Genomic DNA, 22,714 nt, shown 5'->3' on the forward strand with positions numbered 1-22,714 from the left:
TATATCATTTTGCACCACTAATCCATAGCAGTGGGAGGAAACCAGAGGGCCAGGAGAAAAACCTCGAGGTTGGACAGGCGACCCTACTCCTTGTCACGTACAACCAGGGATTCGAAACCCCACCAGTTGACTCAATGACAGACCGTATGGTACAGCGCAGCGCGCACGTGCTAACCATTCGGAATCTGCATTAACCAAGCCCATGACATAATCTGGCCGTGCAGATAAAACCCATTTAATACCTTTTTTCAAATACCCGGTTCTCCCACAGCAAGCATGAAAGAAAATGTCAACTTTCTGTTCAATAGACACACACTTTCACTCCGAGGGGTACAAAATAGTTTGTCGACCACGGGTTTCCTATCTAAAGGTCAGGTAAACGTGACAAGAACAAAACATAGACACATGTACAAACAATTAGGTTCATGGTCCCATAGAAATGTGTAATGGCAGTGGGCATAGCTACGTGTAGGTGTGGTTTGTAAAATGGGTAGTTTCATTTTAGTACTGTTGAATCGGAAGAAAGACAGGGGATAGGGACTATTTTAAACTTAAGTTTTCTTCAAAATACTGGGGTCTCGGTTGTTGCGTGGTCTGTTTTTCACTAGAACGACCCACGTTTGAATCCCGACGTGCCCCGAGAACAGAATGGTGCCCGTATGGCTAACAAGGAAATCACTAGTGTTTGATCGTTCGATTATGACGTAGATGTAAAAACCCTTCCTGACATCTGTTCGAGCACTCAACACCAAACTGCACACATGATAATAGAATGGAAATCGTCATAGGTTAGTCTCAAAATTACCAAATTATTGTATAACAGATATTGTCATATACCAAGAACAGATGGCATTTGTCGGCTAGAGTTATGAAATAGCTGAAATTAGATAGTACATTGAAATATTTGGAATCAGCCTATATATTTTTACAAATGAAACTCTTTTAAACACGTGTTACATTTGAGAATGATTAATAAATATAAGAAAAATATGTATTGACACTCGACATGTTAGATTATGATTTATAGCTACCATCAAAATATTCACTTTGTTCAAACCAATAAATTATTTGGCTGTATTACGACAAGAAAATGTTCACTTTCACCACACATTCCCTTAGGCTTTGTTGATTATTTATGTAAACGTGTACCGTCCTTTTAAAGGGGTGATTTGAAATCTTATTTGAAAACTTTTTTTCGTTAGAATCGAACAAATCCGCTTTGCTCGAAACTATGGTGATTCATGACTAACTATGGCATGCAGACCACAAACCTTACATTTTAGCCTGGTGGGGGTGAAGTGTTGCATCACATATGTCTCATGCGGTGCTCGTGGGTGGCTGCTTATGTGGATGAATATTGGAAGTAATATAGAGACAAGTGTAACCTCGCAATACAAAGCTTGATAGCTTCACAAAATGAAACACTTCCCTGAATATGGAGAACAATATTTTAAACCACCATTTATGTTACCAGAATATGACGCATTAGGTCATTTATTTTAATCAATGACGTGGGTATGTCACATTACAAAGAAAGTCTAACATGTTTAAATCCTAAATCTCTATAACTTTTCTAAGACAACGTAAATCTTGAACTCGTCAAATCTGTCAATATATATGTAGTAAAATTTAAGCAGATAGGCGTGAACCAGGAAACAATATGTAGGACTATGAATGTAAATATGTCTGTGAATTTACATCCCGTCCCTTTCATCTTTTCTCTTCCACTATGAGCCTGCCCTTTTCTTAGATTCATTGGATTCCGATATCGAGTTGGGTCCATGTGCGGCTGTATATTGCTTCCGTTGTAGAAATTTACAGCAGAAGGTTAGAGTCAGACCTTTGAATTCTGACATTCCATGTGTACATGCAATACTGATTCCGTGAGATGTAAATACTTGTGTTTAAGCTCAAGATATCTGTCTTTAATACGTACTTGCGATATCCTCGTTCTTTAAGAGCTGCGATGACTACTCGTAATCTTCTGATTCCACTAGATGTGGGTGTTTTAAATGTCTATGTGTCATGTCTGTTAAATGGACAGTATGTTTTGGTTATTGTCTTTTTTTTTAATCTATTAAAATGTAAAATGTTTTATAGTAAGGCAAAAAGTGTTGTCAAAATTATCTAAAGTTAAATGACTATATTCCATATAAACCCACATGGTATAATGTGCATTATTGCAAAAATCTTTTATAACACCATAATAAAGAGAATTGTAACAAATGAGTATCAGATTCTGTAGATGCATTAATTTCTTGTTTTTAATGTTTTCTAGACACAAAAAGATTTAACTACTGACAATTTGACAGCATATTTTATTACACTGTTATTAATTGATACTGGATGCTTTTAGACAAAGACAGATTTGGATATTTATTCAATCAATTTGGTATTGGTGTGTTAATGCATGACGTTTTTACTGATTGAACTATAGTTATGTACGAAATAAATACATATATTATTTTATGTGCGGGCGGGATTATATAACCGTTCTCATTAGCCCAGTCATGGCAGAAACGCGAGACGTTAAACCTCATTTCATTTCTGATTATACAGCCAAAAGTTTCATGGCAACTGATATGCCACATACTGGCATGACCCATGTGGCTATTCGTCCGCCAGGCCATCCATTCGAGATTTCTTTTTCAATCGGTAGACTGGAAACTGGTTGGTTACCCAATAGAAAAGTAGTCAATCAAGACTATGCGTGGCTTTATTTTTAAAATTGAAGTAATTAAAGTTATGACCCTTGATAGACAGACTTTATGGTTTTGTATATTATTGCTTTCAATTCAATTGTAAGTAGAAATTTAGTTTTTGAAACATTTGATGTGAAATGAGGACATGGATCTTTTGCTTGTTTACCCAACCCCCATCCCGTTACAGGATTGGAGAGAACAGTACGGGCATACCTGTAAGATTTGCTGCAGCTTGGACCCTTTCCAGCGTCGTTTCTTACCAGTAAACAATGTTGTCAATAATAATTTAAGTTAGAGATGGTAAATGAACTGACCAGGATTAGGACTTTAAGGTGAAGCTACCAAATAAAGAATTGGCTGTAGTTGTAGGTTAAGTGTTAAAGCGTTCACGATGTGTTTACTTGTTAAGAGAGTGACTTTACACCCTGTGAAGTTTAGCTAGTATTAGAAGATTTCCTGGACATCACAGCAATCTGCTTTACACACAATCACAAGGAACGATTAGAACAGATCTACACTTACTTTAAAAGTACACAAAACTCAGTTGTTGTTTATTTTCGTCTGAATAGATACGCTTTAAAATCTCATTCCTTGTGTGGTTGACCGATAAGTGTGGATCGTAGTAAAAAAAATGTATGTTAGCATTTTGTCGATAGTGATATATCTAGAACTACCATTCATCATTTCGATAAGTATTAGATTACTAGTAACTGGATAGATTGTCATGGTTGTACATCAATGGTGCATATTCATGTTGGTAATATAAGATTTACAATACAATATCAACAATTGATTATTAGTAACCGAAGAGGGTGCCATTGTTACCTTTACCATGGAATCGACTGGCCCCCGGACCCATTCACTTGTTTGTTGTAATGTCTGAATAGTTTGCCTTGTCCGCAGGTTTGTCTTATCGGTTTTGTTTCGCATGTAGTTCGGTTCTCCTGCACTTACAATTAAAGAAATGATTACCAATCATTTCGTCGGACCTAAAGATAACACACCATTGCGCTTTAAGGGGTTAAAATGGTGTACGGGAGAGGAGTGGGGTTGGGGGGGGGGTGAGGGTAGACAAAGCAGTAAATGAATCTGGGATCTTTAAAGAAATATTTACCAATCATTTCGTCGGACCGATGGATCACATACCATCGTACTTTAAATGATGATGAACATTAAATTTACCCAATGAGGTGTTAAAATGGTTAAGGGTGGATGTGGTATTGATGGTAGACAAGACTAGTAAACGACATTATTGTGTAATAATAAATGATTAAAGTTTTGCAATATCCCTTTAATGCATGTTCAAAAGCCGTCTAAGGTTATTTTCACCTTGGTGCTCATCGGATTGTGACTCGCCCAATCAGAGCGTGAAATGGTTAATTAGCTGCTAAAAATATAATTGCAGCCTACTTGAGTGGATTGTATATATATAAATCGTTGAATTGTCACGACGATTATCTGAAGGTTCGTGATCTTCACAATACAGATTTTGTCTTTTAAGATAGATGAGTATAAAAATCAATATGGTTTTATACAACTTCGTTAAATCCATTTATAACCAGAATACACATACTTGTATGCATATATAGTCAGCGGACATTGTGTTTAAAACGGATCTGTCCTTTTAATAATTTTGCTTAATCAACTGCTTTAGAAGCAGTGCTAAATCACCTTAATTGTGGGATCATTATTAAAGACTACTAACACATTCAATAATTCAATTTCCATTGATCTCTAGGTCTCCCACCTCTTTTCAGATGAGATTTCTAATTGATAGAATGTTAAACTGTTCTCTTGAGCTGTTCGGTCATAAAATAAATTTGAATAGGTGTCGATTAATGTCGACCCGTTAGAAATCAATTTTGATTGTGTAAATTGTCGTACGAACAATATTTACTGCGAAAGGCTTGTTTAAATATATTAACGTAAAAAGAATTGGACGCAATGGAGAACCCTGGTGAAGTGACCCAAATTGTATTCACACCCCATCATTGATTTTGATATTGATCTTTGGCTGTGGTTACTATGGTTTTGCCCAACACAAAAGGATATATTTATATAAAAGAAAATATTTTGAAAATGGTTCAAAATTGATAGTAAAATTACTATGTCACATTTTTCGACACAATTGAAGTTGAAAAAAAATATATTTAAAAAAATGGAAAATTTAATATAGCCAAATTGGTCTTGAAGTGCACCAGTGAGTAGATGCTATTTGATAACATTATTGAAAGAAAAAAAGATTATGTGTTATAAATTTGATCTAATTCACTAGTTGTGTGCGTCTCTACATTCAATGTGTCACAAAAATGGTAAAAGTTTAATAACAGCCAAATTGGTCTAGTTGGTATAGACGTATCGTAATACATCAGTGGGTCGATTGAATATGATAAAATTAAATTAAAGAAAACAAGAGTTTATTAATTCTGGCAACATGGGTAAATCAATGTATGGGATATCCTTTAAATTTAATAGTTTTACGAAAACGGAGAAAAGAATCGTTTGTTGCTTTTTTACAATTTCCTTTCGTCGACACACTGTTTCATACAGAACATGATGGATGTCATGTATTCGTAATCTTAGTAACAAAAATAAGTAACAAAGGCTGTTTTCCTTTTAAACATTCTTAAGCACATACAATGATGAAACATTACATGTTTTGCTGACCTTCGTAAAACATTAGGTGGAAAATGACACGCCATTGAAATTGTCCATACGAATTTGTTAACAAGAAATAGAGTTTGGGGTATATTTAAGAAGGATACTGAAAAGTTAGAAATGTTCAAATTACGTGTCTCTTAAATGATCAGGATTGTGTTTAAGATTGGGTGGCGTCATATTACACATGTGTGTCTCTTTGTTTATCTTGATTATTGCTTTTCTACGTTTTCTTGCCTCATCTCTGACAGACTTCCCTATCAGATTTAAAGAGCGCATGTTATTGACAATTATCATTCTCGTTTAGATGAAGCATTGATACCAGTAACATTCTCAACAAATGATATGAATCTAAACAGTGGATTCAGACATAAAAGGGTAACACCAAATTCTGTGTTTATCACAGTGATTCTGATTTTTATGTTACGAAAATATGCGTAAAATGAAAATCTTTTTTTTTTGTCATTTCTCTCTATGTTAGTTTACCACCCAAAGTCAAAATTATTTGCTGGTAGCGTTCAGAAAAATGGAACATTTCTTCACAACACAAACACATCGCAAACCGAAAAACGCGCCGGGGGACTGGTAAATCGTATGCATTTTACACTGAGTTAAAAATATGAAAGAACAGATCTTTAATAAAACCTATCTCACCTGGGTGTTTCTAGGATCTTTACGACATTTAAAAGATGAATACAATAAATCAATAAGGTGGCGAGTTAATGACTCATATTATATATTTGATTTTTGCCACTGTCAAAGTAAAAATTTATGAAGTACACTTAATTGACCGTATATCGTCATTGTAGTATCGCCAAGAATAATAGTCGTTTGCATATAAAGAAATACACTTAATTGACCGTATATCGCTATTGTCGTATCGTCAAGAATAATAAAGATAACGAAGTATGTTTTATAATTTCATATTAACCGGCTACACCCTTTATAGGAGGTAACAAGAATCAACAAGAGTAGGTTTAACTGTAACTTTATCCACAAACATTTTTTTTTAAATCCCAAAACATCTTTGATTAATGTCGAAATAAAGTGCTGATTTGTATCAACAGGGTGTGTTATTTTCACAAAAGATGGGGTAAAATTGCTCCTGTGGGTGAGAAAAGAGAAAATCGGCCTGTTAGAAAATTGAAGTTTCGAATTTTTTCCTTTAGGTAAAGAACAACTTCACTCATTGCAAATTTTAAAAATGTTTTATTTCTTATGGTGTGGTGCATGGGGAAGGGGGTGGGGTGTAAATGGGCCTATTCTATTTCACCTGACACCACTCCTCATCTGGAGAAAAATCAATTAAGACATACAATTTATATTTCAAATATAAATTAACACATGGATTTTTATACAATTTAATCAAACCAAAAATAAATGAACACATAAATTGTCATAATATTTAATCAAGCCAAAAATAAATGAACACATAAATTGTCATAATATTTAATCAAGCCAAAAATAAATTAACATATAAATTGAATGAAATAAAAGAAAAATAACATATAAAATTTAATCAAATCCAAAATAAATTAACACATATATTTTAATGAAACTCAAAATAAATGAGCACAAATAATTTAATGAAACCAACAATAAAATTAACACATACAAAATAATCAACGGTCGTGACCTTTTTGTATATGGAAAGGTAATTTATTTGGCCATCTGTTGGTTTGTAACTTTATTGGTTGTTGAGTGTTTATACTTGTGGATTTTTTTACTGGATTCACCCCACTTTCAGATACATATAATAACATATCTACTTATAATAAGTCTTATGTATTGAAATAATATTATTCATACACACTATAAGCCGACTTATTGTTGGGTGAAAATACATCGACACATTGGCCTCTCTAATTGTGAGAACTATACGGAAATAAAGAGATTCTTTTTCGCTACATGATATATCATGAATAAAGGTCAGGCAATATCGGTAATAAGTATGCGTATATTTTAATCTACTTGTCAGTTTCGTTTTATTATGATAATGTAGATTTTTGATTAAAGGGGAGTACCAGTTAGTTAACAAAACTGGATAATTCGGGGTGAAAGACTTAAATAGCGTGGTCACAAGTTTCCAAATTTCTCATTGTTTAAGTGCCTATCGTGGTAAAGCTTCATCTGTATTAAAGTTTTTAATTCTATGTTAAACTTTTTAATTGTTCCCACGTGTGCAAAATATGAGAATTTACCCAATCTGAATGTTTTGGCTCAAAATATTAAACCTGTCGGAAATGATCGCAAAAATTGCTCAAGGGGGTTACCTTACCCAAGTGTAAACTTACCTTTCATTCCTTACCTGTAATGAATGACATGATAGGTGCAGCTACCAGATTACAACAAAGTTATAGTCATGGCTATCTAAACACTGCTACTTTAAGTGCTGTATCCATGAATTTGCTAAGCTGATGGCCGCGTTTTATTAACCGAGAAAGTCATGAGTGGGCACCAAAAGTAGATTCGGAGGCATACATGATATGGTCACAAAGTTGCAATTTTTATAAACAAAACTGTGAGAAAATGGTATCAAATAGTTAAATGGTTGCTTCCAGTAATTATTAATGACAGTAAATGCCAGTTCACAATGGATGCTAATTATTCCTTATCTGACTGGTTTATGCCAACACATTGGTTGTGTGTAGGATTGTATACTCAATATTGCACTCAGACCATTGTTACAGTATTTGTTCTTTATGATGAGAACACTTCTTATAACTTCACACATTACTTTTATTGTTCTTCACACATATCATGTACAAAACTTCTTATAATTAAAGACTCCGTAATTAACTTGTGTTGAGGGAGCATGGTCTTATTAGCCTGGCTTGGCACCCTTGGTTGCAATCTCCCAACTAACTTACATGACCGCTCTCCGGTCATAACTGGCCTAGACTGAATAATCTCCTTTGGATTCCTGCTTATAACCCCACTTCTAGACGAAGGACCGCACAAGATTATCATTTGGTTATTGCATCATACCAAAGTAAGCGCTCAGTACAGATTGCTTTACAAGACAAAGGACATTACATAAAGCGGGCCAGCCATAGGTTTATATTATTGTAATGACTAATGAATGCCATCTGAACAACCATGGATGCCAATAACCGACATGGGGATATTTTAATCAATTCCGCTTTCATATGTCAAGATGGCACGATAACGCATCCATAACATCTGCCATTGTGTAACACCATACCAGTGTATTACAATAAAGTACAACCACAAGTAGTCAAATGCATTGAAAAAATTCTCGTCGTGTTTTTATTATTTCACAAACAAACTGTGGAATGAACATGAAACAAAAGTTATGCTGATTTCTAAATATTAGTAGACAGTGTGACTTAATAATTCTAAACCTACGCCGGGCAATGGATGTGGGTATTTTAAACTTTCTTTTAATACCATACTGTGAGAAAACGACAAATATTATTTATAAATGGAATTATTTCTAATATTTGTTTAAAAATAACCCCAGGATATGAAAACATAAATGTATGTTTAAATTCCTAAACATATCTTGAAGTTTCACTTGAGGTATGTTGTATTATTAGACTATTCGAAAGATTACCATTGAAAGTTCTATCATACTAAACAACATCAATCAGAATGTAAATATCATGTTTCTTAAAGTATATCTTAAATACTTAAATCTCTAAATTTTTGTTGACACAACGTAAACATTTACACGTTGTAATAATTGAATTTTCTTTAATGGGACCATATTTCAATAGTATGAAAATGATATAGAATACGTCTAATGGAGACACATTCACTTGATTATATTATGCGATCTTTAGAGATCGTAAGAAATTCTAGTAAATAGCTATAGAAATAGGTTTACAAAGGGGAAACTATGGGCCATGCAGTGTCTCTAATAAAAGACTTGACGTCAACGGATTCATAGCCCGATGATGGCATTTACGAGTAAAGGAGAACACGATGAATAAGCCATTCTTTAAGAAACCCTTACTACATAATTTCTTCTCAGGACGTTATTAATTATGAAGATGGAAATAGATCATTTTGCCCCACCCTTTCCTTGGTTTCTTTGTATACATAACTCACGCCTACCACATAGGTCTATATACTAGCTTATATCTTGAAAGGAAATGTCACTTGTTATTAAGGTTGTCATAGGTGTTTGAGACCTGTAGTGAATTTACATTAACACTTTTATGGTTCATTACCTTTAAAATTAAATAGATGCCACTCGTCTGATATATTTATAGATAACTTACTAAAGGTGACCCCTGTTTTATTCTCAAATCAGGTTTCAAAACATTGATGTTGTAGATTATGCATGTATTGTGAAATTTACGCACATCCTTTAAATGGGGTAAAGGGGATATATGTAAAGGCATGGCTTACTTGGCAAGTCGTATATATTTAAAGTCAATTATTAGTCATTTGGTCGTTTCAAGTTTTTGGTTGAGTAAAGTTAGTGTCAAGTTATTATATTGTTAGTGCCGACTCGGAGTAGATCTGAGGTACTAAAGAACCATACACTAAAACAAATCAAGATGTTGGTAGTCTGGGACACAATGACATCTGTTAGCTTATGTTCTTTGACTAGCGTTCGATTATTCTTAACACTAACTCAACTCAACTTGAAACCAAAACACAATCAAACCCTTGGGTTAATGTTTTGCAAAGAGAACTGGAAATCATTTTTATATTCAATATGGTTAAATTTTGAGCATAATAACTATACTATGTTTGAGTAAAGGCTGACTCTAACCCAACTAGACATCACCCGAGCACTACAATTTAAGTTTGTGTTTGGACAAAATGGCAGTTCAACATTGCCCAAAACCAGTAGGGTAACGAGTGTGTATCGATAGTGCCAACTGAGTCTTTAAACTTGACATGATTTTAAAGCCAATGAATTTATTGAGATGGATGACTAGTTGGTGTAGAGGTGGATAAAAGAAGCCGTTTTCTCTCGAATATCATGACATTCAAACAGTTTATGTTTCAAGTAAACCATGTCTAAATCAACATTTCCTACAAGTGTTAAAAACTTGTTAAATTCTAATTATACCAAAATAACATGCATATGGTGCAATTAATCTTTCTAGTATTCTACAGTTAGCTGTTATTCTGAAACGTAATACAAAAATACGCCTTCATTTGACATCTTGGGTTGCAGAGTTAGTCTTCAGACAGTTCCTAACAATGGAACTATAGGCCGAGTCCTAGGGGAAAGTTGACGTAATGACGACAATACACAATGTGTGGGATGTGGGGATATTTCTCTTGGGTTGCACAATTCTCCTTATTATTCTCTAAATTTTCTTTAATACAACGCAAACTATTATAGCTAATTTGTATCAAGTTTCCTCTTGATTTTCACGATTCTCCATGTTCTGCACTAAGCGTTCTTTAAAGATTTAAATACGAAACTATGTCACAAACTATTAGCGAAGTTGTATCAAGTTCTCTGTTGTATTACACGATTCTGCATTTTATACTCTAAATGTTCTTTAATGGGTTAAATACGAAACGACAACACAAACTTTTGGCTAAGTTGTATCAAGTTTTCTAGAAATAGTGAACATATACCGCCTCGTAACCGCGACAGTAAATGTCGTGGCCAAATGGTAATATAATGATTTGCCTAGAATATGCCACTTTAATATGTCACCAGGTACGTCTGTGAGTAAGTCTGCTAATAAATTATGCAGTGGCTAAAACATAATTTACACATGGTTTTGACTGCGCCAAACCTGTTCCTGCATGATGTAATGAATCATGTTCAACAAAATATTTATAGCGTGTCAAATGTTAAGATTAAACTTTTCAACTCTACACTCCCTTACTGAAGAATTTTTATTTCCCAACGAAACACAATCCCTGACTTGAAAAACGGGTTCTGAGTTTGGTTGGAGCAAAACACCAACCTCTTGCAGGTGTTTCACCGAATTCCACCATTATTTCTATAAATAAACATTATTCCCCTGTCATTGGTTTACAAGTACGTGACGTCACTACATTTCTTTTTAAAGTGTTTTCTTTTTAAACCACGAAACTGTTTCCATTGAGTTCCAGGTTAAAGAAATTAAATATTAGGAAAAATGGCTCATTTAAATAAACAAGCCTTCTTCGCTGATCATGGATATGTCCATAGACGCACAAATTCGTAATGTTTGATTAAGAAAATTCCTTTACATAAGCTCTGTGCCTGTAACAATGAGTTGAACAGAGATCTTTCATTTATGTAATAAAAATATTTGATTTTATTTTGCGGGGGTTGATATTACTTAGTATAATATTTAAAAGGAACTCATATTACAAATAGATGTAGAATTCAGTTCTGGGGACAATAGTATTTTTTTCTAACCCGATTTTAATTTGTTTTCTTGCCTACAATGAACGTGTCAGCATGTTTGTTTTCCATGACAAAATATGTCGAAAGGTGATATTGATACCAGTTAGAATTGTATTTATATTACCTTCAGCACCAGCAATGGGCGGCAGAGGCCAGACTTAATCAAATATATATAATGTTTCTTTTACCTCAGGGCCATTGAGTAAGGCGTCTCATGCTGTTGTTTAACAATAAAACTGTTGTATTCCAAAACTGTTAGATAATAACGAACTGAAACTGTTACTTCAAATATATTGACACAGGTTTGCATACCCATTGTAAGCTTTAAGTCATTTTGTAACACGAATGATTCAGTGTATCTCCGTCGAAAAATGCCTTCCGGTTAACAATTTCCGAATAACGAAATGGATTTCAAGATGACCATAATTTTCGGAGACTATATAATATTCTCCATTGTGCATCTCAGATAAATGAAAATGCTATATATACAAATTTTCATTTAAATGTATTATTAAATATAAGTTCTTATTTGTTTTCAGAGATACAAATTGGGAAAGATTTCATCTAGGAATCAACCAGTATAGCCTATACTCTCCGGACGATTCTTCTATATCATCATTACTTAAAGACATGAATCGTATGCCTATTGTAGATGTTGGTAAGTTCATATAAATACCCATCTACTTGTTACTTTTTATACAAACTCGGGTTAATGATAAACACAGGACAGCTAAAATGGGGGAGAGCGGCAATTCAGAGCGCAGACATGTAGTTTGATATACAGTATTAATATTAAAGCCACAAGAAGCCAGGCCATACACACATCGTAAACGTCAAACATATTAATGTACTATTTTAATGTAAAAACGCGTGTTATACGTATGTAATTAAGAATCTAATAATAACAAAAATATTTTACGAAGTATGAACTGGTTTATATGAACAAGATATCGGAATTATAATAATGATGGCGGCCTGAAATCAATAGATAACAATGTAAACTTGAAATGGCTATTCCACCCATGTGAAAAATTTATTGACGAGAATGATTTTCGATAAAAACCAGTTCTGGTTGTGTATGGTCTGAAGCTCTATATTTTAAATTTAGTCTGACATGTGGAGACTATAACCGTGTCACATTTCCATTTTTGTTCATGATTAAGACAGAAATTATTACATGCATACAAATTACTGGACTGGTATTTAAAGATACCTTCCCGCGTAGAAACTGTGCGATTTAATGATGTATTTGGACTAAAAACATATTCAAACTAGTTAATCTATCAAAAATTTGCTTCAAATCCTTTCAAAACTTTGTATTCGCGAGGAGATATCCCTAGCTATAAAAATCTATTTTTAGAAGCCATGTTTATCACCTAACTTGATTGAGGGAAGGTCCATTTTTCATAATGTAATTGTCATTACTTACCTCTTTCACAATATATTTTGAGACCTAAGTAAATTCTTGAATTATGTTCTGCCAACTTCTTTTTCCTTCGTTTAATTGCACCCCTCAATGTTCCCCAAACCGCCCAACGTTTCGATCAAGAAATAACGACCGCTTCGTAAGTACAGCTGACAGACAATTAGCCGTCGGGTTGCCAGTTGGTGATACCCTGACATGTTTTACCAGTGCTTGCCCACTGCATGTTTTTCGGGTAATCCAGTATATTCTTAGTAAGATTGGGCGTCTATACTTCCATATATACCAAATTTGCAATAACCTTTTTTTGGAAATACCCACCTGATAAATACTTTCGGGACAATGTATCTTTAAGAGAGAGAGAGAGTGAGAGAGAAAGGGTGGGTGGGGGGGTGGGAGGGGTAAACTAGGTCATTTCAATTCGCTTATTGTGGTATAATTTGTACATTAAACGTAATGATTATATATTAATTAAATATATGTTACAAGGTATTAACTCCGTACCGTGGTTAAGAAGAACAATTTTAATAGAGAGAGAATGGAATGAGCTTTAATGTCCACTCGACACAAACAATAAGACTGTAACATCGTTGACTTATTTCAAAGTGTAGCAATATTCTTTAATTAAGAAAATTGTTCGGTATCAACAAATTTTCAAATTCTACACACATTGTCATTGGGTTTAATTTAATCTCGACTTCTTTATCGATGTGCCTTTACCGAAAATACCTTTGTTCACATAACCAGTTGCTCTTTATACTCTTAAACCTGTAACCCCATCTTGTATCAAGCACTTGCTTCTAATTACAAAAAGAACCGGTTAAAGGAATTGCAATATTTTTCTAATACTTAAACGCTACTTCAGTGCACTTTTAAGTACCGCTAATTTATTATAAGTCAACAGATAACACCAAATGAATAAAGAAAAGGGTGAAATGCACATCGATTGCAGGAGCCCAGGTCCTTCAGGATTTTAAGATTTTCTTTTGAGCAAACGGATTAACATTCATTTCTTCGTTTTATCTCACAATGTAACATTTACTTTGGCAAATACTTGACAGAGTGCAAGAAATCTAGATGTTGACTATCTCTTGCAGTATAGAGATATTAGGCAAATAAATGGTATAATCGTTTATAATGAGCAGTAATGAAAAGTCAGTAACTATTCTGTATGCTTTAGAAAACTTGCCGAGCATATTTAAACATAGTTTAACTTAAAGATCCATTGTCTTAAAGATACATTATTTTAAAGATCCATTGTCAGTTACTTCTATTAGTATATCTTTGGATATAAATAGCATATTAATAGTAGCAAACTGAGATCACTTGATATAATAAAGTAATTATGGGTTTTTTTCTGTTTCCATAAGCGAAACATAACATTTCAATTTTGTTGGCGGGACATATCTGCAATAGTACCAGCAGAGTCATGCTTTATATCAAACATAAAACATTCAAAATATAACGAAATGGCGTCTAATGTCTTACTTTTTTGCATCAACTTCAACAGGGATTATTACGATGGGCATACACGATGCAATTGGCGATGGGGTAAATTTTACGCATATCCTTATTAGACCTCCGTAACATTTTAGTGCACAAGTTTTCTATAATGCTGATTTTTTTTCAGATATGAAAGAAGGGGGAACTCAGCTGAAATTAATAATAACATTTGAAGATGAGGGCCAAGCTTTAATGAAACCGATGAGGTTAGTGTAGAAATCTAATATCCTTCTCATGTGGAAGCACACCAGGTTTTCTAATATTATGATATTTTAATAACAAAAGAAACAAAAACTATCGATAAAACTCAAAAGAAAACATAAAGAAATTTCGTTCAATCGACTTGATCCTTTGAAAAGTCCGAACTATTTTTTTTATGTGTTTGATGAATGATAATCTACCCATACATTTGCATTCAGGTGTTTGCATATTTGTTGAACAGTTTTACCTGTTTGTGGATTTTATCAGCAGCAACAGCTTAAACATCTTAAATATTATTGACACGCTCTGACACTGGATTTACAGTTTTAAATAAATTTAACGAAAAATGTTAATCAGTCTAATAGAAGGATAAACAAACAGTCGTCTAAATGTTACATTCTTTTATGGGATTGTTTAACAACTCTAGAAAGCAAACCAATAGGAATGCAAATTTAATATGACGCTTAAAACATTTCGACACTTTTAAGATTTGTCTAAAGGATCTCCAATGGCCTCGTGTTAAAAAATAAAAATAAATATTATGTTCTTTTTCTTCAGATATCCAAGAAGTCAAGAAACCCTCCCAAATCATTTTTATTTTGTAGATTATGAACGCCATAATGCAGAAATAGCTGCCTTTCACCTTGATCGGTGAGTGTGATAATAGCTTATACAAACAATACAGATGTCAATACTATATTCAACTGTTCCAATGGTTACCTTAAGTAACCCCGGTGTACGATTAACCTATGTCATACACGTAGCAGAGTATATGTTTCTAAAACACTTAAATGTTATCCACGTATTCACTCAAAATTTCCAGTCAGTTAATATTTATGGTACTCTTACTCTCCAACGCCTTAACTTTAATCCACGTCCAATTCTTTTCTCTCTGGAAAGTCACAATATCTTTGATCTTTGGTCGAGAAAGTTCTTCGTGATTTTTCCAGCCTGGAAGTGGGTGCAGCGCAAAGAGTCTGGCAAACAAAGTGTCTAGTCCTTCGGATCGAACAAAAACCCGAGGTCCTGTGTTTCCATTTGGTTTAACATTAGAAATAAACCCTTCGTGTGTTTGTTCAAGAAATAATCAATGATAGTTCGTCAATTGATTGTTCGAAAACAAACCTGTCCAGGCAAAATGTAGCACACTGCATGGTGTAAGACATTAAACCCCATTTCATGTCATTTTTTTTAATTGATTAAAATTCATTCAATTTTCCATCAGAATAATATGTAATGATTTAAACAATATTTTTTCGTTAATAGAACGTTTGGAATTTGTTCTTATTTTACAAACTTCCCCTAGTCAGCAATGCAGATGTTTGGCTTTGTTGGTTGTTTAAAACAACCTGTTTCTACACAAGAGTAAGCAGTTTCTTTACCTAGTAGAATAATACTATTATTCTAGTATATATGTCTATTTCTTAAACATGTCTTGGTTTATTTGCTTACTCTCAGTTCCCGTGTCTTTCAGTGCCTTAGGATTTTACCGCGTGCCACCAACAACCGGTCGTCTGCTTAATATGACAACAGAAATAAAGAAGTTTGCAGATCGCAAGTTAGCCAAAACTTTCTTTTATTCTCCCGGTAAGATTTGGGTCCTGGAATTTTATCCCAATGCAGATTTGATATCTTTTGATCTAACAAGGTTGCAGGACGTACACAGACACATCCCAACTTTATGCAATGTGTTTGCAAACACATATATTTACATTTGAGTGTCGCGGTCATGTTTGGCGGTGTATTCTGTGGACAATTCTAGATGATATTCGATTTTCGTTCAGTCTACACCAAGGACAAACTCAGTACAAAAGCATGCCCAAACATACACATTCTTTTTAAACAATAGAAAATAAAAAACGCAAGTTATTTCTCTGTTCAGGTCGGTGGCCCTATTTACATAGGCATATTAAAAGTAACAGACGTACGTAGTACCGCAATGACCATGTTTGTATCGAGTGGACATTTAACCCCACTTCCCTTTCTCACTAGGAAGCCACGGTGGTAGGACGTTGTCTCTCTAACCTGGAGGTCCTGTGTTCGATCCCTGCGTTTGCCGAGAAAGGTCATCGGGATTTGTGTCGAGTAGATATTAAACCCCACTTCCCTTTGTGAGTAGGACGTTGGCTCGCTAACCCGGAGGTCCCGTGTTCGATCCCTGCGTTTGCCGAGAAAGGTCATCGGGATTTTCGGCGTGATTCCCACTTGTCAGTGGTGTAGAACCGAGGGCCTGGCAATGACAGCGTATAGTCGTTCGGATGGGACGTAAAGCCGAGGTCCCCTGTACACATTGGCGTGCAAGTAAAAGAACCCTTGACATTTGGAATTCGGAATAAGCGTAGGCCGTAGCGCCGCTGTCCGGCCCAATTTTCCCCATAGCATACTGCATGGCGTATGACCGTCTTCATTAGCCCAGTAGGCGCAGAACAGTAGGAAGTTAACCCCCATTTCATTTCCTTTCTCACTAAAAATACGTTACTGTTGAACACAACAAACCTATCACCGGCTATATGTTTTAACAAATTAATAGTCAAACATGACCAAATTCCTTATTTTATTTAATTATTCGGATCAATGGTGTGTTTATGGTCACGTACAATGGGCATTTAAGTCTAAATAAACTCGTTTGTCCAGTTTGCTCCCCTTCTCGGTCGATTTCCTCCAAAGTAAATATTGATGTTTTGACCTGTAAGTTCAAATACTAACAAACTTAATTTGCAATGTTCAGTTGACTAACACAGGGACTAGTGTTTTACACACATGTCAACATCTGTGTTACCGGATTTACAATATGTTTTAATGTGAAACCAATACTGTGCAACCACACAAATTTGGATGGTCATGCATTTGAAAAAATGGTTTTGCTTAAATAATAGTTTTGGATAGAAAAATCTGAGCTCTCTAAGCATTGTAATTTTAAACATTATTTCAATGATCACATTTTGAAATCGGACGTTTCGACTGGATCCTTTGAACTGCTGGTACTCCGTGATTCTTATCGTTCGTCCCGGGTACACATTTAGAGTGCTCGCAAAACTTCAACTAAACGGCATTTCCCGGCGATATTCTCCTACTTGGAACTCCAAGTAATCCTATTCATTCCCATTCCATTTCATAACAGGTCACCAATATGCATTTTTTTCTTTTTTTATAGCTGGTAATCTGTGTTTTCACGGTTCGTGTTCCTATTACTGTGATACATCCCATGCTATCTGTGGTCATCCCGATACCCTTGAGGTTTCCATGGCAACGTTCCTACCCCCGGAGGAAGTTGCCAACAGAAAGACATGGCGGAACCCCTGGAAACGATCTTACAGTAAACACCGGAAAGCCTATTGGGAGGTATATGATGATTTATGCGATAAAGTCCGAGAGCGTCCACCGTATAATCAAGGAAGACGTCTTTTAGATCTAATGGATATAACAATATTTGACTTTATAATAGGTAAGTTATGTCTTTCAAATTTAGTAATTTCAGATGGATTATAAAATCCTTTGTACCGCGCTACCTCCATTCCATAAAAAATAAAAATATTACCTGTGAGATGATATGGAGTTAATTTCTTTCTCGATCTGGCTAATGAAGATGGACATACGCTATGCAGTGTGCTACAAGGGGGATTTTGTCCGGATATTGGCTGCTCCACCTATACTCTTATCGAAATCCATCTCTAAGCCGACGCTTTTTCATTGTCAGACCCTCGGTAGGCCGGCTGCATCACTGACAACTATGAGCCGGATAGGCTGGCAAATACCGAGAATTTTCTCAGCCATCTCATGAGCTACGGTTGTTGGTTCATGGGGGAATTTGATTATATACAAATCATATACATGACGTAAATTCGGGTTTCGTTAATTTAAGGCCTGTTTGGGACCCATTTTTATATGTGTATATCAGTAGTTTGCTAAATATTGTACTTGATGGCTTTAAGATTCCATATGGGTTGTATTGATTAGCATTATAACTTACGGTGGACACATATCACTCTCAATTTGAGACATTCTTGCGAAGTTTTAGCGTGATCATGTAACTGTTATTTTAGGGTTAATTTACAAATGTGAAAACAACCACCCGCGAATAATAAACTAAGAAACATTTTTATAGGAATGAAAATTAAATACGACTCTGGAATAAAAATAGGTCCTTATGTTTCTGATGTTTCAAAACTTTTTCCTATTTAAAAAGACAACAGATCCAAATGAAAAGTATACAAATTGTTGGCATGTCAAACTGACAACTTGATTAAAAGCTTGGGCAAATGAGATTAACTAACAAAACACTCGCTTCCTTATTAAATTCTTACGCTTTAACAGTATTTTAGTTTACAGGATGCTAAAATGGCAAGCCTTGCATTTATAAAGAGAATGTGCCAACGCTTAAACTTAACAATAAACAGATGCAATCTAAATACTTTCCGAGTTAACCATGTTTTCACTTTTATTCAATTATTTGGAGATTTTTTTGTTTTCCTTAATTGACACTTTGTGTTGGAAGGTTTCCACATAGATTGATCGTAAGAAGCCAACTTAGATATAAAAGAGTTAATTTGAAACCCCGCGTGTCTTAATGAAATTGAGGTGTTTGGTTCTAATTATTCTCTAACCACGATGAGTTTTTATTAGCTCGTGAAGTGTTTAATTCTAATTAGCTACCACTTTGCGATATAAAATCAGTTTACATATGAGTCAGGTTACTTGGTTTCGTTACTAAGTTAGAAAGACTACAACCAGGGCAATGACATTTTAACTCGTCCGTCAGGAATTCTATGATTGTTGATGAGTCTTGATGTTGTCAGTCAAGTTAAGCAAGTATTAACTATTCATTTTTTCTTTACCATCGGTTATACACGTTTAGCAGAATTGAATTATTTTAAGATGGAACCGAATTAAGAAATTCTTTAGATGTAGGTTTCCTGGTCAAAAGGGCACCGTATGGGTATAGCATTAGGTGTGTCAATAGATAAAATCTCCGTTGCTTTAATAATCTCGGGTGGAATAAGAATTAAATATGAAAACTAACATAAATTGTCAATAATGTTCTTGTTTGTATAAGAGCAGTTGTGGCTTAGTGAGTAAGGAGTAGGGTCGCCTGTCCAACCTCGTGGGGTTTCTCCGCGTCCTCCGGTTTCCTCCCACTGCTAAAGACCCCTATGCGCAAGCGAATTATTGAAATAAAATTAAACCATATGTTAGTCCCGAAATTACCTAGTTTGTGTCGTGTGGACGTTAAACCCCATGTCTCTCTCTTAGTGAGTAAATCGCTAGCACGCAAACCAGAAGGTCTCGGGTTAACTCCACTCGTGGTGTTCCCTTGTCAGTTGTGAAGGACAGGGGGCCTAGCTAGCAAGAAACAGTATCTAGTCATTGGGGCGGAACAAAAAATGAGGTCTTCGTAGTACACTGCATGGTGTTGTTTTCTCGTCTTCATTAGCCCAATCGGTTCAGAAACGTAGGCCATTAAACTCCGCTTCATCTCATTTCCTATTTGTGTAATCTTGGAGCAAGGTTGTATGGTGTCTGCAGTTTGCCTACACATTCGCTTTCGTTGGATAACATCGGGTGCAAAACACAAAACAAACAAAAATTATTCGACTCATTTTTGCTCTTGATTAATAGAGAATCTCCCATTTTTGATATAAAAAAAAAGATGAGTAGTAGATTTTATTTATCACCCAATCCTTTCTTGCATGCACAAATAAATAAATATAATTCTTTGCTATAGATTTTACTTTTACCGAAACTGATTACATTACGGCGTAGTTATACATCATTTTTTGACAGCAATTCAACCATTGCAAAATCCTTTATATTGACACAGTGTTTCCTTCAAGTTCATTTTTAATAATAATAAAAAAATAAGTTACTTTTGATACAAAAAAAATGAACTGTTCTTTGAAAATAACAAAAAATAGTCCCTTTTTAACTTGCCAATCAAATTCATGCAAAGCGATATCTTCTAAGGATATATCGCAGTAGATTATGAAATTTATCACACAAGCAATATCTACTGTAAAATGTATTTTTGGGTGATAAAAGATCATCAACCTATTTTAACTGTTCTGCAGGTAATATTATCGTGAATGCAGGCGCTCATTAAACGTTTCTGGCTGAGTTTCTGAGCCTTTGCTTGGTTCACATGCTATATTTTTATGAATGCGAGGTAGTAAAAGTGCATTACTTGTAGTTGGTGTATTTCTGGTTTGATTTCATGGCTGTCTTCGCCAAGACTGAAGCAACATTTAGGTGCAACAAATCGGTGGTTTATAGCATTACACTGTATAGTTGTTTTTGTCTATATAAGTAACTGCCCGAGGTTTAAACAGTATCGATATGTCTATACTATGTCATTTGTGGTTGTCATTCAATGTAAACAGTTATACTGTTTTCTGAATAATACATATTTTTATATATTAGACAGGTAATATGTATAGGATACAGGTATATTCATACATCCATCGTCTATGACTGTCCCATAATATAGAAACTATGTAGACCATATGACCTATTTTTTTTAAATACTAACTCTTAATTATTGTTTTATGGTGTTTCTCGGGGTTAAATTTTATCTCCAAGCTTGGGATTAATCCATGTTTTCATACAATAAAAGCTAAATGTTCAACTTCTTGCTGCCTTTTCATTGAAGTAACATTGCGTTGGGGACTTTACCTAAACGTGAGTCACAGGGGCTCAGTGAGTGTAAGGCGCTATTCACTAGGCCGAGAAAGGTCTTTGGTTATTTGTTTCAGTCATATTGCCCCTAGTCAGTAATGCAAGGCGGGGGACCTGGTAGGGAACAGGCGGAAAACCACCAAAGTCACCGTGTTCATACACAATACATTTAATAATAACCTTTTAATGTTTAAACTAATTAATGTTATTAACAAGAATAAGTAGGTTGTATTCAGGATTCACAATAGTATGCAACGGATTGTGGATTATCGTATTGAGCGAGCAATTTATTACAATATACTAATTTCTGGCTAATTTACTAAATATTTCTAGTTTTCGTTATTTCAAAGTGGTTTATTTGCTCATTTAAAACATTTCAAATGGGTGTTGGTGAAAGAATGTGCTTATTGGAGCCACGGTGGCTCAGTGAGTAAAATGTTGGCTCCATAAACTTGAGGTCCCGTGTTCGATCCCGATGTGGGCCGAGAAGGTTCATCGATATTTTCCGGCGTTGCCCCCTGTCCCCCGTCCGCAAGGCAAAACGTATAGTCGTTCGGATGGGACGAAAAATCGAGGCCCCGTATACACACAGGCGTGCACGTCAAAGTACCCTTGACAGTTGGAATTCGAAATATAGATAGGCCGTAGTGCCGCTGTCCGCTCAAAATGTCGGTGCAGTAGAACGTTAAACCACATTTCATTTCAGAATGTCCATACTCATCGAGGAAAGAGAAAATTATGTGTATTTACAGTAAATCGTAGATCATAGTAGATTTTACATGGACTGGAGTCTTTGCATTCTACATATTTTATAGAGTAGTCCGTTAACGAACCCTAGATGCCGCGGTGGTTCACTAAGTAAGGCGTTGACTGGTTCGATCCAGGTGGTGGTCGGGAAAGTTTTTTTCCCGCGTGGTTTCTACTTGTCATTGGTGCAAGGCTGATGGCCTGGCAATGAACAGCTTCTAGTCGTTCGGATGGGACGAAAATCTGAGATCCAGTGTACACGAACATTATATTATATCACACTGTATAATGTAAAATATAATGTATTCATATGTTACACGAAGCTGGGCATCGGTAAAGAAAAGGGTGTCATGTTCCTAGGTAAAACAAAGTATTTGAAATATATAAATCGTGACAAAGTATACTTGCACGAAGAAAGATACACATACGATAAAGTTTCTAATTTGAAAACAAAATTCTGTCAATAAAATGACA

At 35.0% G+C, this 22,714-nt stretch overlaps 1 protein-coding gene across 5 annotated transcripts in view; it reads left to right on the forward strand.

Annotated features, from left to right (window-relative positions):
• LOC126810431 (extracellular serine/threonine protein CG31145) overlaps positions 1-22,714 on the forward strand; it is a 72,544-nt gene that overhangs the window by 44,446 nt on the left and 5,384 nt on the right. For all 5 annotated transcript variants that reach the window (XM_050535497.2, XM_050535501.2, XM_050535496.2 and 2 more), the window contains exons 3-7: positions 12,237-12,355; positions 14,751-14,829; positions 15,383-15,475; positions 16,299-16,411; positions 17,979-18,269. In XM_050535497.2, the coding sequence (XP_050391454.1) occupies positions 12,237-12,355; positions 14,751-14,829; positions 15,383-15,475; positions 16,299-16,411; positions 17,979-18,269 (695 nt within the window). The remainder of the gene's footprint in view (positions 1-12,236; positions 12,356-14,750; positions 14,830-15,382; positions 15,476-16,298; positions 16,412-17,978; positions 18,270-22,714) is intronic.

This window comes from Patella vulgata, chromosome 2 (genome assembly GCF_932274485.2).
Source record: "Patella vulgata chromosome 2, xgPatVulg1.2, whole genome shotgun sequence".
NCBI classification, from domain to species: Eukaryota; Metazoa; Mollusca; class Gastropoda; family Patellidae; genus Patella; species Patella vulgata.